General features: G+C 40.3%; 3 protein-coding genes across 3 annotated transcripts; 1 reads left to right on the top strand and 2 right to left on the bottom strand.

Annotated features, from left to right (window-relative positions):
- Window positions 1–518: 518 nt before the first annotated feature.
- cetn2 (centrin, EF-hand protein, 2) lies at window positions 519–3,015 on the top strand. Its single transcript, XM_083915846.1, has 5 exons — window positions 519–604; window positions 773–937; window positions 1,020–1,148; window positions 1,625–1,762; window positions 2,496–3,015. Exons 1-5 carry the CDS (start codon window positions 602–604, stop codon window positions 2,583–2,585), a joined length of 525 nt encoding a protein of 174 aa, XP_083771972.1. The 5' UTR covers window positions 519–601; the 3' UTR covers window positions 2,586–3,015.
- A 669-nt stretch (window positions 3,016–3,684) lies between these two features.
- Window positions 3,685–6,084, bottom strand: LOC310948338 (uncharacterized protein; the record flags this gene model as incomplete). The annotated part of the gene is made up of 3 exons (XM_083915431.1): window positions 3,685–4,284; window positions 5,674–5,772; window positions 5,869–6,084. 3 exons carry the CDS (start codon window positions 6,082–6,084, stop codon window positions 3,685–3,687), a joined length of 915 nt encoding a protein of 304 aa, XP_083771557.1.
- Window positions 6,085–7,359: 1,275 nt separating this feature from the next.
- gcna (germ cell nuclear acidic peptidase) lies at window positions 7,360–11,610 on the bottom strand (the record flags this gene model as incomplete). The annotated part of the gene is made up of 12 exons (XM_083915430.1): window positions 7,360–7,582; window positions 7,717–7,921; window positions 8,479–8,614; window positions 8,755–8,899; window positions 9,007–9,172; window positions 9,657–10,073; window positions 10,179–10,249; window positions 10,347–10,413; window positions 10,556–10,605; window positions 10,714–10,786; window positions 10,880–11,072; window positions 11,521–11,610. 12 exons carry the CDS (start codon window positions 11,608–11,610, stop codon window positions 7,360–7,362), a joined length of 1,836 nt encoding a protein of 611 aa, XP_083771556.1.
- Between the last annotated feature and the right edge of the window lie 1,015 nt (window positions 11,611–12,625).

Raw genomic sequence — 12,625 nt, 5'->3', positions numbered from 1 at the left:
GAGCAAATGCATCCTTTATATTATATGTAATGTGCTATATTTACACATAAATATGACACAAAGACCTCCCCAGTCTCCGTATTCTGTCTCAGTCCGTTGTGTTTCTATGGGTAATCCGAGGAGGATTCACTTCAGTCTGAATTTTTGGATCGTGTCTTGCGCACCGTGATCTTCAGCAACCAATCACATTTGTGCCCGACTGGTGCGTTTGATTCCCACTCCCACTTGTGCCTGTCTGTACCCGGCTTCAATCCCTCAAAGGCCATAAAAAGCACCGCCTTGTCCGCTGGCACACAGGGTGAACAAACCAAACGCCTGCGCGCCATGACGACAGCTCCTGGACAGCAAAAACCTGTGCATGTTGTTTGCTTTAGAAACGTTCATTTTCTGCAGATTTTAGCTGCCGGTCCTGCGAAATAAACAGAAGGGTTAGAGGAATAAGAGACGGTCTTACATTCAGGGCATTCATTGAAAAAATAACCCTGAAGTATTTACCGGTTTACCTCCTCCCTAAATGATAGGGAGGCTTCATAGCCCAGAGGAAAAACATAGATTGCCTAAAAGATCTGTTCATTTTTATCAGTCAAATAAACAGCAACTGATGGTGAGTAAAAATGTTCCACAATAATCTAAATCTGTTAACGTGTAGCATTTGAAGGTGATGGGTGTTTACATTATTACTAAGGTATAGGGAAATGGCAATTTTCCCCCAGAAACCTGATTTCCATTCAGATTTTTATCCCCTCTGCCTCCCTTCCTCTGTCTCCACCAGGCGACCAGTGCCAAGAGATCCTCCCTGCAGGGTCCTGTGCCACCTCCTCGCAAGAAGACAACCCCCAAACCAGAGCTGACCGAGGAGCAGAAGCAGGAGATCAGGGAGGCCTTCGAGCTGTTTGACACAGATGGATCCGGATACATCGATGTCAAGGAGCTCAAGGTAAAAAAAAGAAAAAGTGCCCAAACGATGTCAGTGGTAGAGACAGTTTACTGTGTCTCACACCTTTTTACACCTGTGCTAGGTTGCAATGAGAGCTCTGGGGTTCGAACCAAAGAAAGAGGAGATCAAGAAGATGATTGGTGATGTGGATAAGGACGGCACAGGGAAAATCTCCTTCGCTGACTTCCTCTCTGTCATGACACAGAAAATGGTAAATATCTGTGTCAAGACATATTTTCTTAGCATTCCCAATGCCTGCAACTCCAATAGTCCTTTTATATCTCTTTAGTTTTAAAGTGAGTTACTGGTTTTGTCCTACAGATAGCAGTTTGTTTATTAGAGCCCACAACCATAAAGGTACCATGTCGTGCTCATTTTCAGGGTCATGCTTTTCGACTAGAACATGTTTACATGCTTTAATGTTCAAAAAACACGTTCTTTTTCTCATACTGTCTGTCTAGATATACCTGGGTTCACCCTGCACTTAGACCTGCTTTATAATAAAAAAAAGGAATGGCAATCTCATCTCAAAATCTTTTTACAATATTGGATCTTTAACTTTCCTTCATTTTAATTTTCCATTCACTATATTGCTCTTCAGTGGCACACCCAATATACACAACACCACATACCTCCTTCAGACTTGCAGTTTGTGGTAAAACAATTGTCCATCATCTCTAATTCTAGGCTGAGAAGGACTCCAAAGAGGAGATCCTGAAAGCTTTCCGCCTGTTTGACGATGACGAGACCGGCAGGATCTCGTTCAAGAATTTGAAGAGGGTAGCGAAAGAGCTGGGAGAGAACCTCACCGATGAAGAGCTGCAGGTAATGCACATCACCGTAGAATGAAACAATATTCAGATATAGGAACACTCACAGCAGACTACTGTAACTTACAGGCTGGTTGTGTTTCCAAGCAAAAGGTCACAATTGCAGTTTTGAATCCTGTCAACACAACATTTGCATGGATGGATTACTGAACAGGCCCGTAAGGACAGGACCCATAAAATGTTGCAACATGATCACAAAGAAATGCTTAATGACCACAAGTATACACAAAATGACCATAAAGAGACAAAAGATGTTTATAGGGATGCAAAACGAACACCAAGAGATGCTAAATGACTGAAAGTAGACACAAAATGACCACAGAGACAAAAAACGTCAACAAAGACACGCAAAATTATTAGAAATAGATGTAAAACGACCACAGAGAGAAACAAAAGGACAGCATAGAAACATAAAACATAAAAATCCAAAAATAGTTGCAAAACAATCAGAGATGCAAAACAAACACTGTCTTAAAATGATGATAAGCTGTACAATGACCACAGAGACCCAAAATTACTACAAAACAAGTAAAAGTAGACTCTTTGAATTTGGGTGTTTTGTTTCTATGTAAACAGAGTTGGGGGCCTCTTACATGTCTGTGCCCAGGTGCCCATTGTGTCACAATCCGCCCATGTACATTTGGTTATGATTGTTATCACGCTACTGTAGCCAGCTTTGCATCCTCCATTCTTCTTTTCATCTCCTTTCATATTGTGTGTCTCTGAAGGAAATGATAGATGAAGCAGACAGGGATGGAGACGGAGAAGTCAACCAGCAGGAGTTCCTGCGCATTATGAAGAAAACCTGCCTGTACTGAAGGAAGTGCATGGCATTGGGGCTGGTGATGTCGAGGGGGACCTGTGGTGGTTTCCCATGTAGTGCTGCTCATATATCTTATTTCACTTCCCTTATTATAATTGTGTTGTGCCATATATTTCCACTTATAATGAAGTCAATCAAAACGTTTAACTGTCATATTCTACACTTAAAGGAAATTGTTAAAGACTTGTGTTCAAATGCCAAATTATCCTCCTCTGATTTACATGACAAACTACATTACATATGCCAAAAACAGTAAGAGAATACTCTTTTTCTTGTATGCTGCATACTTTTATGAAGAATTAATATCATTATCAATAATATGTAGGTTATTTATTGTCAAGAAATTCTCAGTGCCTACGTCAATACGGTGACAAACACAGTACATTCCAATGCTTTGATTGATATAACAGTGTGTGCGTTAGGTTTCATCCATACGTAGATTGTTTAGTTTACGCTGGTAACGTCAGTGTCATTTTTTGGCTCTTTTGATTGGGGGAGCGCTATCTCACCTCAGTGCTACCTGTGGATTTGTGCCTGTGCCTCTTAAAAGGCTTGATCCCACTACCTTTAAAATATGATTGTGTATGTATTTTACTTGTAGCCCTGAGTATTTATCCCTCTGTGTCTACACCTCTATAATATACAAAATACTCTGTATTCTTGAATGTTTTGTATGATACATGGTGACTTTAAGTGTTTAAGGTACAAATAACAAAAAAAGAAATAAAAAAAATCTTGATGCTTTTTTTCCTGCTTTTTAAAAATTATTTTTATTATTATAATCATCCTCGTCGTTCCAGCAGTTATCAGTGTTTGAACAGTTTGACTGTTTTTCTTTTACTCACATTGTTTATTCTGCTGCTGCTAATAAATGGTTTACAGGAAGATGCTGCTACCTTACCACGGCATATTGACTCAGCTATCCAACCTCACAATTTCAAACAAGTAAATTCAAAGTATGATGCAATAAATTTGGTAAAGCTGCTGTGCTGAACAGGAAGAAACTGCTCGTCCCATTCAGACAGCATAGGTAAAAACAGATACAAAAAAAACTTTTTACAAGTAGCAGCTCCTTAAACTAATGTTTATGACAACTAACTTTGGTTGTTGACTTTGTGCCGGTGTGCGGCCTGTCGTATCCTTTGCTGCAGCTCCCGTGAGCGATAGCCAAAAACCAAAGGGATGAGCGACACCCCCAGGTTGTAAATGATGGTGGCTGCTATATCGAGAGCATCACTGTGCAGGTACCCGGGGATCAGGTAGCTGTCCATGACCAAAGGAACTGAAAATAGGATGGTCTGAGCTGCCTGGAGGGTCAGGGTCACACAAGCTCTCTTGGTGCAGAGCAGTCCCGCCCGCATGTCCCAGCAGAGGAGGCAGAAACATGCCAGGATGGTCAGAGAGCAGAGAGGCACCACCACAGCAGTACCCACGGTGCAGTAAAGCACCAGAGCCGATGTCCCTGACAGGCAGGGTGTGAGGATGAGAGGTCGACAGCGGGGAAGGATAAAATTGACCTGGAGGGTGTTGAGGCTCATACCCAAAGCCACACCGCTGAGCACAGCTGGTAAGGTCCATATGGCTGCAATAGTTGCTCTCTTCCTTTGAGGACACATCAAGAATTCATAGTGCAGGGGCCACTTGATAGCTACGAAGCGGTCCACAGCCAGAGCGGTGCTTAGGAAGAGGTCCACCTGTCCAAAAAAAAAAAGGGAAGACATAAAATAGATGCAGTTGCACTGTCAAGGTTTTAGAAGATTTCATAATAGGTGATTCAGAGCAGGCAGGCTGTCAAAAGAGAGTAGAGCATAAAGGTCTCATTTATGTTGATCACAGTACTTTTAAAGATGGGTCCAGGGAAGATCCGTAGAGGCTCAAATGAGTCTGGTTTCTAGTGTGCTGCCCGTTGGTCTTATCCCTTCTCTCTCCTACATAATTCACATATATCATCCAGCATTGAAGTGATGCAACTTCACATTAGGGATTTGACCAATCATATGGAGTAAGCATGAAAAACTCAAATAAAATGGCAAATTAAAACTTAAATGATAGATAAAACAAAGTTCGTCTTTAAACAATAATTTTTCACACAAAGAGTTATCGGTTGCTGCAGGTGTCCTCCTGTCCATACTGGCTGTGGAGAGATTCCTTCCTAATGCAGTTTTCACAATCAACAGTCATGTAAAAAAAAAAGTTAAAATACACCTTCAGCAGTTTTACTTTGTATCTTCGAATGTTACTTTCCGTCCACCAGAGCTCTAACACTGTGGACACAAAAGCAAGACTTTTTTTTCTTTCATTAAAGAGACTGTTTCTTTGTAGATGCTAACGTGTTTAAGTCACAGTCTTATATTAGCTTTGGTTAATGCAATAAGAGTTTGTTTTTTTTTACACAGAAATAGGATTCTGGGGATTTTTTCCCCCATAACTCATGCTGTTTTTCCACTGCATGGTACGGCTCAACTTGACTGACTTGCTCTTTTTTGGTTTTCCAGTAGCATAAGTTGTTCAAAGCCCCACCTGGTACTTCCTTGGTTTGTAAGGTCCTTTACTCAGCCCAGAATTTAAAAAAAGGCAGCCAGCGAAACTACGCCATATGTACAATTGACCAAATGCAAATATTTCTCTATTGTATTTCATGTCACTGCAGTTTCACACAACATCGCTGTGATCAGCTGAAAATCTCGCCTACAGTGAGGGGGTACCATCTGCAGTTGAAAACGAAAAGAAAGAAGCATTGGTACCAAAAAAAGTGAATCGAGTCGAGCCGAGCGGTAACACAACACAGTACATTGGAATAGCATTAGGAAGGAATCTATTTTTGGCAAACAAGAACAGAATGAACAATTACAGTGATCAGTAACTATTTCAATGTACTTATGGGCATGTGAGAATTCTTATCAGAAAAAATATATATGAACCTATCATTTAAACCCGAGTGATGCCCATCCATGTCCAAAACAAACGGAAATTGCCCTTTCCAAGAAGTGTTCATTTAAAAAAAAAGATATCTACTTGCAACAGTGTGCAATTGCGACTAAATAAAATATGGATTGCATAAATATAATCAGTGCTTTACAAACCAATGAGCAGGCCTGGTCAGCAGCACAGAAGATCAGACACTGGGTCACAGGTATACCTTTACTGTATAAGAGAACTGCTTTGATTGTCCAGAGCAGCTGCTGAAATTTAAAAAATGATCATTTAGCTCAAATTGCATATTATCATCATCTCAGTTGTTGAGAAAAGCGTGTAAAAGTCAAACAATGTAGATCTACCTGGAGGTTGTAACACAAGAGGAGTTGTGCGAGGAGCAGGAAGCGCGTGTGTCTGAGGAGGGACAGGGAGCGCGTGATGACCAGGAGTAATGGAACACTGAGTACAGTGTTCAAGGTGCAGCTCACACTCATGCTGACCATCTTAACCAGGTGGTAGATGGTGGAGTTCATCTGCGTCTGGGCCTCTAGTGACGTCACATTGCAGTGAATACCCATGACATAAAGCACCTTCTGATCTGCTTTCCAGATAGTCCTCTAGGAAATAAATTAAAATACAACTCATCAGCACCGACGGAGCTTAAAAGCCAACTAAAATCACTTACCTCATCTCAAATAGGGAAAAAAAGATGTTCTCACCCTCACATCTGTTTTAAAGATGCTCTTTTCTTTCTAGCATTTCCATTTACCAATATGACATGGTACAGTAGATGCATGGTCTGAGGGCAGTTTCATTCTGCTGGCTGATTACAACTGAATTTTTAGTATTACAGACTGTCTATTTACTCAGCTTCACCGTGTCAACGTGTCAGAGCTCAGGCCTAAAACCTCATCCCTGTGGACAGTGACGTGTCAACAGGTAGTGTTTGTTATCGGGATTGCATTTGCTTATTTATACAAAAGTCGGAGGTAATATTAATACACCTATACAGAATTGTATTCTGTCAATATTTGTCTGATAGCAGAGGCACAGTCATGGAAAATGTAATCCTCTCTTACTGATATTACCATATTTCTGTAAGATGCCTCAAACCTGGACAAACAAAAAGGCGTACTTTATTTGAAAGTAATTTAAAACAAAATTACAAAAAATACTGGAAATTGTAAACCAAGCAATCCTTTGGCGTGGAAAGAGTTGAGCAGAAATTATTACGACAATGTTATGAGTTAAGGTGTGTAATTTAAGATTGGCTGACTACTACAGGTCAGCCCAGTAAAACCAGGGGATTTATTTATTGTATGTAAAAGTTAGTTTCAAAATCGCTAACATTTTTTGTGTTAATCATCACAAACAATTGAAGCAACTTAAGTCAAATGACCGGTTATTGCAGTCAAACATTTGAACTTTATTTATAGACTTCACAAGATAAAACCATTAACTATTTTTAAAAAAATATATGGATTCAATCATACATTTACTGTACTGTACGAAGCTAATTCCTTAAGAAAATGTTTTTCAGTATGTAGTAGATACAAGGGTTAACAGGTGGTATGAATTCCGTCTCATCTAACAGTGCACACAGGCACTTTCACGAATGTAAACTCTATGTCCAGGCTCAGTTTGTGCAGTTCCAGCACACCCAGTCTATAATCACAAACTAATAAACACAGAAATTTGATGAAAAACATAAAAATAGATTCAACATTAACAATCACACATGCTCACTAATGCAAGACTAGATGACAGAGGTATTTCAGAATTTGAACAGGTTGCCTGTGGCTGTGCAGCTCAGTCCATGGCTGCATGTACAGCAAGCAACAAGATCTCAGCTTTTACTTGAGTTTAGTGGAGGCAAAGTCTGCACTAAGTTTACGCATCACTTCAGCGTGGCTTTGTCCTGTTAGCTCCTGTCGTGTGGTCCCATAATTTTCTTTGACAAAGTTGGCAAAAGGTGTGGGGGCACGCGGCTTGGCAGGCGTCAGTAAGACAAGTTGTCCCGTACAGATGGCGCACACAAACCTCTGTGTGTCCAGTGACTTGGAATGACGCCCGATCCTGTGAAGAATCATCATAAAGTATTAGGATTATTACCCAGCGTAATTTAACGCAAAACTTGTACATGCTTGGTGACTAATAAAGAATGATGTGAGGTTAATGGTTTGTAATGAATCTGAAATCAGTCAGCTTACGTGTTCTGGCAGCGGGTGCACTGGTACTGGAATTTGTACTTTATGTCATAACTGTGGCAACGAGTGACCATGGGCAGCTCAGGGTGCACCAGTGTGGACTTGCGAGCATACAGCTTCCAGAAGTTTCCGTGCCCGTCCCTTACACCGTTAATTAGCCAGGTTGCAGCGTGACACATCTCATGAATCAGTGTGTCCCTGAGACGATCTAGAAGGGTGCAACAATGACAATAATCATAATCACGGATTTACATTCAGGGACTTTCATGACACAGACACAGTTTATTACTCTAGTCTACCTGGCTTTCGCAAACAATTACCTAATAGCAAAGCCAGACCTATCTCCACAGAGCTGTGTCAGTGCTGGAGAAAGTCTGCCTGCACCGCTTAAATGGTCCATGTGCAACTTGCAGAAAACTGATCCCGGAATGCCCCGAGTCCAACCTCCTGCCGGAGCAGCAAACTAAATACAATTGTTACACAGGACAGCTGCCAATCGTAGGTCCATCTCTGGTCCACCACTGTATATTGTATAACGGAAGAACAGCATGTGTTGACTCTGCTGATTCATTTGTTGTTGATGTTGGCAGACTCCATTTAGCTATTACTGTTGGCTGTAGGTGAGTTGAATAGAGGCGAGGACTTTGGAGCACGCAAAATATCACATCACTAGAAAAACTCCGGCTTGTTTGTATTTCTTTAAACCTACCTTTTCTAGGCAGCCAATGGCAGGCTGTATCCCAACCAGTGAGTCAGACTAATTACCTGTAGAATCACAGACTTTCTCTGACAGTTCAATGCGGGCATAGCGATTCCCTCCACCTCGCTCCTGACCCGTGATACAGTAACCAGCTGTCTTCCGCATCTTCTTATTCCAAGTCACTGACATATTGATGGGGAGCTAGAAGTCGTGTCAGACAAGGAAACAAAATATATACAGTATATTAATGAAAAAATTAAAACACAATATTTATACATTCAAAAATCTGATGACATTTAAAAAAAACCCTGAAACAATGGGGAAAATTGTTAGTCCATCACCTTAGTGTCAAACACGCTGGTATTGTACAGCTGGTAGAGCCTACTGGTGAGCTGTTCCTTATTTTGTTTAAAATTGCGGCCAGAGCCGGAGCTAGGGTTTGATAAGGACTCCAAGAAGCACCCTGGGGTCTTACACAATGCAACCCTAGAAGGGAAAGATTAGGGTAAACGAAAGACAAATGTCTGTGAATGAAAGACAAACTGAGTGAGCCACATTAAAGTCTGAGGATAAAAAGTAGTCAATAGATGTACCTGCTGTAGGAGCCTTGTCTGGGTTCTGTCTGACTGACTGTGGGCTTCAAGATGGTGGATTTTCCTGGTGTCTTAACATGCAGAGGTGTTTGGTTGAATGATTTCGAGACTGGTGTTGCGATTCCCTTTACAGGAGGAACTGACACAGGAGGCCCCTTATGGCATTCTAAATTTAAAAAGGGGACATATGCGCATTTTCAGGTTCTTACTTACTTCGGTTCTAAAAAAACAACATAACTTTTCTTATACTGTCTGATACACTGTTTTAGCGTCTGTCTCTTAAGCCCCCTGCTGAAAAAGCTGACTGCTTTCATTAGTCAGTGTTTCCAGGTCTTATGCATCTGCCGGGGAATCACTATAACCACGCTGTAGCAGCACTTTCAACCTAAATAAAGTATAGTTGTGACATCACAACCACATGGAAGTCCTGGGGGCTCATTTAAAAAGGCACAGTTTCTGAATATAGGCTGTGTGCATTTTCGAAAATTTCGGAGTGTTTATATAGCTTCTCAACGTGCTTTATAATCTAAAAAGACATGTAAAATCTCACTTTTTACAATATTAAGGATAAATCAAAAATAGATATCAGCCTCACAACTAGAATAAAAAACAAAAGGCAACAAAAGCTAGAAATATCACAATACCGTTACCGTGGGTGCTTTTAGGTGAGCATGAAGTGCCAGTGAACTTGTTTTTCCTTTTCAGTCTGTCCAGTAGAGATGTGAACTCCTCCTCAGAACTGGATGATACATCCAGCTTAGAAGGTGCTGAAAGAGTGCGTTTAGGAGAGGCCAGTGCTGTCTGAGCCTTGCCGGGGAAAAGAGAAAAAGGAGAAAGAATGGGAGGCAAATGCAGCAATGGCGAACTGTCCTCTTCATCACAGCGCAGAGCATTATTCTTGTTAGTCTTTGGCAGAGGCTTAGGTTTTGAGTGGCGAGTCCTCCAACTGCTCTTGACGACAATATTCTCATCATCGTCACTGTCACTAACAAAGACTGGGGATTCACACTGAGACAGAGGTCTCCTCCGTGGATGCTGGGCTGCTGGAGTGTTGCTCTTCTTAGGCACTGCAAACAGTAGAATCAAAACATCACCGCTACACACAAAAAGTTCAATGTTGCTTCTCTTTGAAATTAAAAGAACATCAGTACTGATAAAGACATGCATGTTACCTTTAAAAGATGATTTGGTCTCAATAAAGTCATCATCTGATGATAAGTCCTCCACTATGAAGTTTTTGAGGCTTTAGAATAAACAAAAAGATAAAACATATTTTTTTCAAAACGACATTTTCCAGACAGTGAAGATGTGTTTGTAGGAAAAAAATGTCAAGAACTCACCTATCTTCACTGCTACTCTCTGAAATTTTCTTAGACCTCACATCAGGGGTTTTCACTCGTTGCAGAACTTCAATATGCAAGATGAGGTGATATGAGAGAAACGGTATAAAAATGTTTCCTTATCATTCAACTGATGTTAGAACTCAACTAATTTATTGCCAATGGTTAAAGATATAGACAAGTGTACCAAGCAGAAAAAGGCCACTTACATGCCTCAAAACCGCCATCATCGTCGGAGCTCACCACAAGAACATTTGAACTGAAACAAACAAAACGGTTTAAAACTTAAAACTTTGATGACATAAATGAAAGGTCAGGAACAGATATGTTCATTCATGAAATACTCCTGTGCACTCCATTCCCATACCTGTCTTTCTTTACAGTGCTACATGGCTTCAGTGGGGTAGGTTTAGCTTTCGGTGTAGCCCTTTCCACAAGAACTAAGGAATAAAAAAGGTCAAATGAACACATTAGTGCATTTACAAACAGGTTCATTCAACAATACAAAAATTCATACAATGTAACTCCCTCACATTGGTCAAAGTCATCATCACTGGACTCGATCAAAGACTTGTTTCTGTAATTGTTGTCCTTGGAGTACTTGTTCTCCTTCTCTGGGTCATCTTCGCTGTCTGAGAGGGCAAGCTGGACAGGAGAGGCTGATTGATCCACAGGTCGATGACTGCTTATGTCATTATGACGATTTTTGCCAATTGAGATGATCAGCTAGAAACAATGAAGACAGACAGATGCGCAATAGAATTTAAACATACCCCACATTTAATAGAGCTTAATGGTTTCATTTTATTATTGATTAATCTGCTGATTATTTTCTCGATTAATCATTTTGTCATTGAAGTGTCAGGAAATACTTAAATTACTGTTCATGACTTATTTTATTCGCCCATTTTGTCCATAAATAAATTCCGTTTACTATGGAAACAACAAACGTTTGACTTTATGTTGAAAAAAATACAAAAATTGAGAAGAATCATCAGCTGACAATCCCCTGATCGATTAGTCAACTTATTGTTGCAGCTCCACACTGAAATATGTGGTTATGAGCTGATCTTTCTCACATTAGTATCGCTAACGTTAGTTTAGGAGTTACTGAAGTGGAAGAAAAACAGTCTATATTGTTAGTGTTTGCAGGTGAATGAAGCGAGCAACACACCTCTTTTTCGGCTTTGTCCAGTCCTCCCTCTTCATCCCACCCCATCTTTTTTGCAACTCTTTCAAACAGTTTGCGGGTATTATCATTCATCGTCTTCCTCTGCTCTGTGAAAACTGTAGACAAACCAACATGACTGCCATTTAACATTTAAAGCGCTGACGTCAGACAAACTACAGATAAGCTACGAAGTAACCGATAGTATAAATAATGTCAATTCAACCAGTCCTTTTTCAGTTAATGCAAAAAAGTATATATACTGTAACGTTAGCTAGAAACATTAGCGTTACCGTGAGCAACGTGTTAGCTAACGGTATGTTTGGACTCGAGCTCACTTTTTGAAAGCGGTTCACTCTTTTCCGTTAGTGTGCGTTTGCTGAACCTCCCATAGATTATTTACTACCTTGCTAAAACAAACTATATTTCACTTAGATATGATATTATAAACGCGTTTCTGTTGTGAAAGAAAAGAGGCAGACGGAACTCAGCGAGCAAATTCAAATACTGTGCTCCATTACACCGGAAGTTGTCACGAAGGCTTTCGACCAATCGGAGCGGCCTTCGTATGACACGGGGACGTTCGTCGCGTCATAACAATTAAACCATGTACATTATGTACATATATGTATGCATGCATTTATTATATATATATATAGATAGATATAATATATCTATCTATATATAATATATATATCTATATATATAATATCAAAATATTAATAATATCCCAGGGGGAAGGAGTCGAGGTCCAGTTGTTGTCCTTTAGGTACATTAAATAATGGGAAAACGAAAACACGCAGCTTCACACAGCTGTACATAGTATACACATATAAAGTATACTGTACATATATCTACATAGAGGTGAAATGTTTGTTTACCATTGTTCGTCATCCTTTTTTTTAGCTGTATGTCTATTTCTGTGTATGTAAATCGAGAGTCAAATTCCTTGTGAGGGTGTGTGTTACACTTGGCCATTAAAGCTGATTCTGTTATATACAGTATGCATCCACATACACACACTTACACCCAAATCTACATTTTAAAAATCCCTAACCTACCAGGGAAGGAAGGTGCTGGACCCGGTCTTGAGTTCTCCTTCTCCAGAAGT

The sequence above is a fragment of the Echiichthys vipera genome (genome assembly GCF_963691815.1).
Source record: "Echiichthys vipera genome assembly, chromosome: 6".
NCBI classification, from domain to species: domain Eukaryota; kingdom Metazoa; phylum Chordata; class Actinopteri; order Perciformes; family Trachinidae; genus Echiichthys; species Echiichthys vipera.
The sequence above is the reverse complement of the archived record's forward strand: the minus strand, read 5'-3'. Positions and strand labels throughout refer to the sequence as shown.

What these genes read in the sequence shown, in the direction of transcription:
- cetn2 (XM_083915846.1), top strand. An exon ending in CTGTCATGACACAGAAAATG is followed by an intron (nt 1,149 to 1,624) that starts GTAAATATCTGT and finishes CTCTAATTCTAG; the next exon opens with GCTGAGAAGGACTCCAAAGA. An exon ending in TCACCGATGAAGAGCTGCAG is followed by an intron (nt 1,763 to 2,495) that starts GTAATGCACATC and finishes GTGTCTCTGAAG; the next exon opens with GAAATGATAGATGAAGCAGA.